At 67.9% G+C, this 613-nt stretch overlaps 1 protein-coding gene across 1 annotated transcript in view; it reads left to right on the top strand.

The window, feature by feature from the left end:
- The window catches only part of Xab2 (XPA binding protein 2), an 18,691-nt gene that overhangs the window by 7,561 nt on the left and 10,517 nt on the right, over positions 1–613 (top strand). Inside the window, exons 14-15 of the mRNA XM_010605712.3 lie at positions 247–437; positions 512–611. Coding sequence (XP_010604014.1) covers positions 247–437; positions 512–611 — 291 coding nt within the window. The remainder of the gene's footprint in view (positions 1–246; positions 438–511; positions 612–613) is intronic.

Raw genomic sequence — 613 nt, 5'->3', positions numbered from 1 at the left:
GCAAGCCGGGCGGGGCGCCTACTGAGCCGGCCCTCCGCTCCCGCCGCGCAGCCCTGTACCTGCTGTACGCGCAGCTGGAGGAGGTGTGGGGCCTGGCCCGGCATGCCATGGCTGTGTATGACCGCGCCACCAGGGCCGTGGAGCCCGCCCAGCAGTACGACATGTTCAACATCTACATCAAGCGGGCCGCCGAGATCTACGGCGTCACCCACACTCGGGATCTACCAGATCGCTCCCGCCGCGCAGCCCTGTACCTGCTGTACGCGCAGCTGGAGGAGGAGTGGGGCCTGGCCCGGCATGCCATGGCCGTGTATGACCGCGCCACCAGGGCCGTGGAGCCCGCCCAGCAGTACGACATGTTCAACATCTACATCAAGCGGGCCGCCGAGATCTACGGCGTCACCCACACTCGGGGCATCTACCAGAAGGCCATCGAGGTGCCCGCACTGGGACTGGGCGGTGCTGGGCCCTCCGAGGGCCCCACATCACACCTGTCCTCCCTCCGGCCCAGGTGCTGTCGGATGAGCATGCCCGCGAGATGTGCCTGCGCTTTGCGGACATGGAGTGCAAGCTTGGCGAGATCGACCGGGCCCGGGCCATCTACAGCTTCTGC

The sequence above is a fragment of the Fukomys damarensis genome, unplaced genomic scaffold, assembly GCF_012274545.1.
Source record: "Fukomys damarensis isolate Sample0158 unplaced genomic scaffold, DMR_v1.0_HiC HiC_scaffold_37, whole genome shotgun sequence".
Classification (NCBI taxonomy): domain Eukaryota; kingdom Metazoa; phylum Chordata; class Mammalia; order Rodentia; family Bathyergidae; genus Fukomys; species Fukomys damarensis.
Note: the sequence above shows the minus strand (reverse complement) of the source record. Positions and strands in the feature narration are given on the sequence as shown.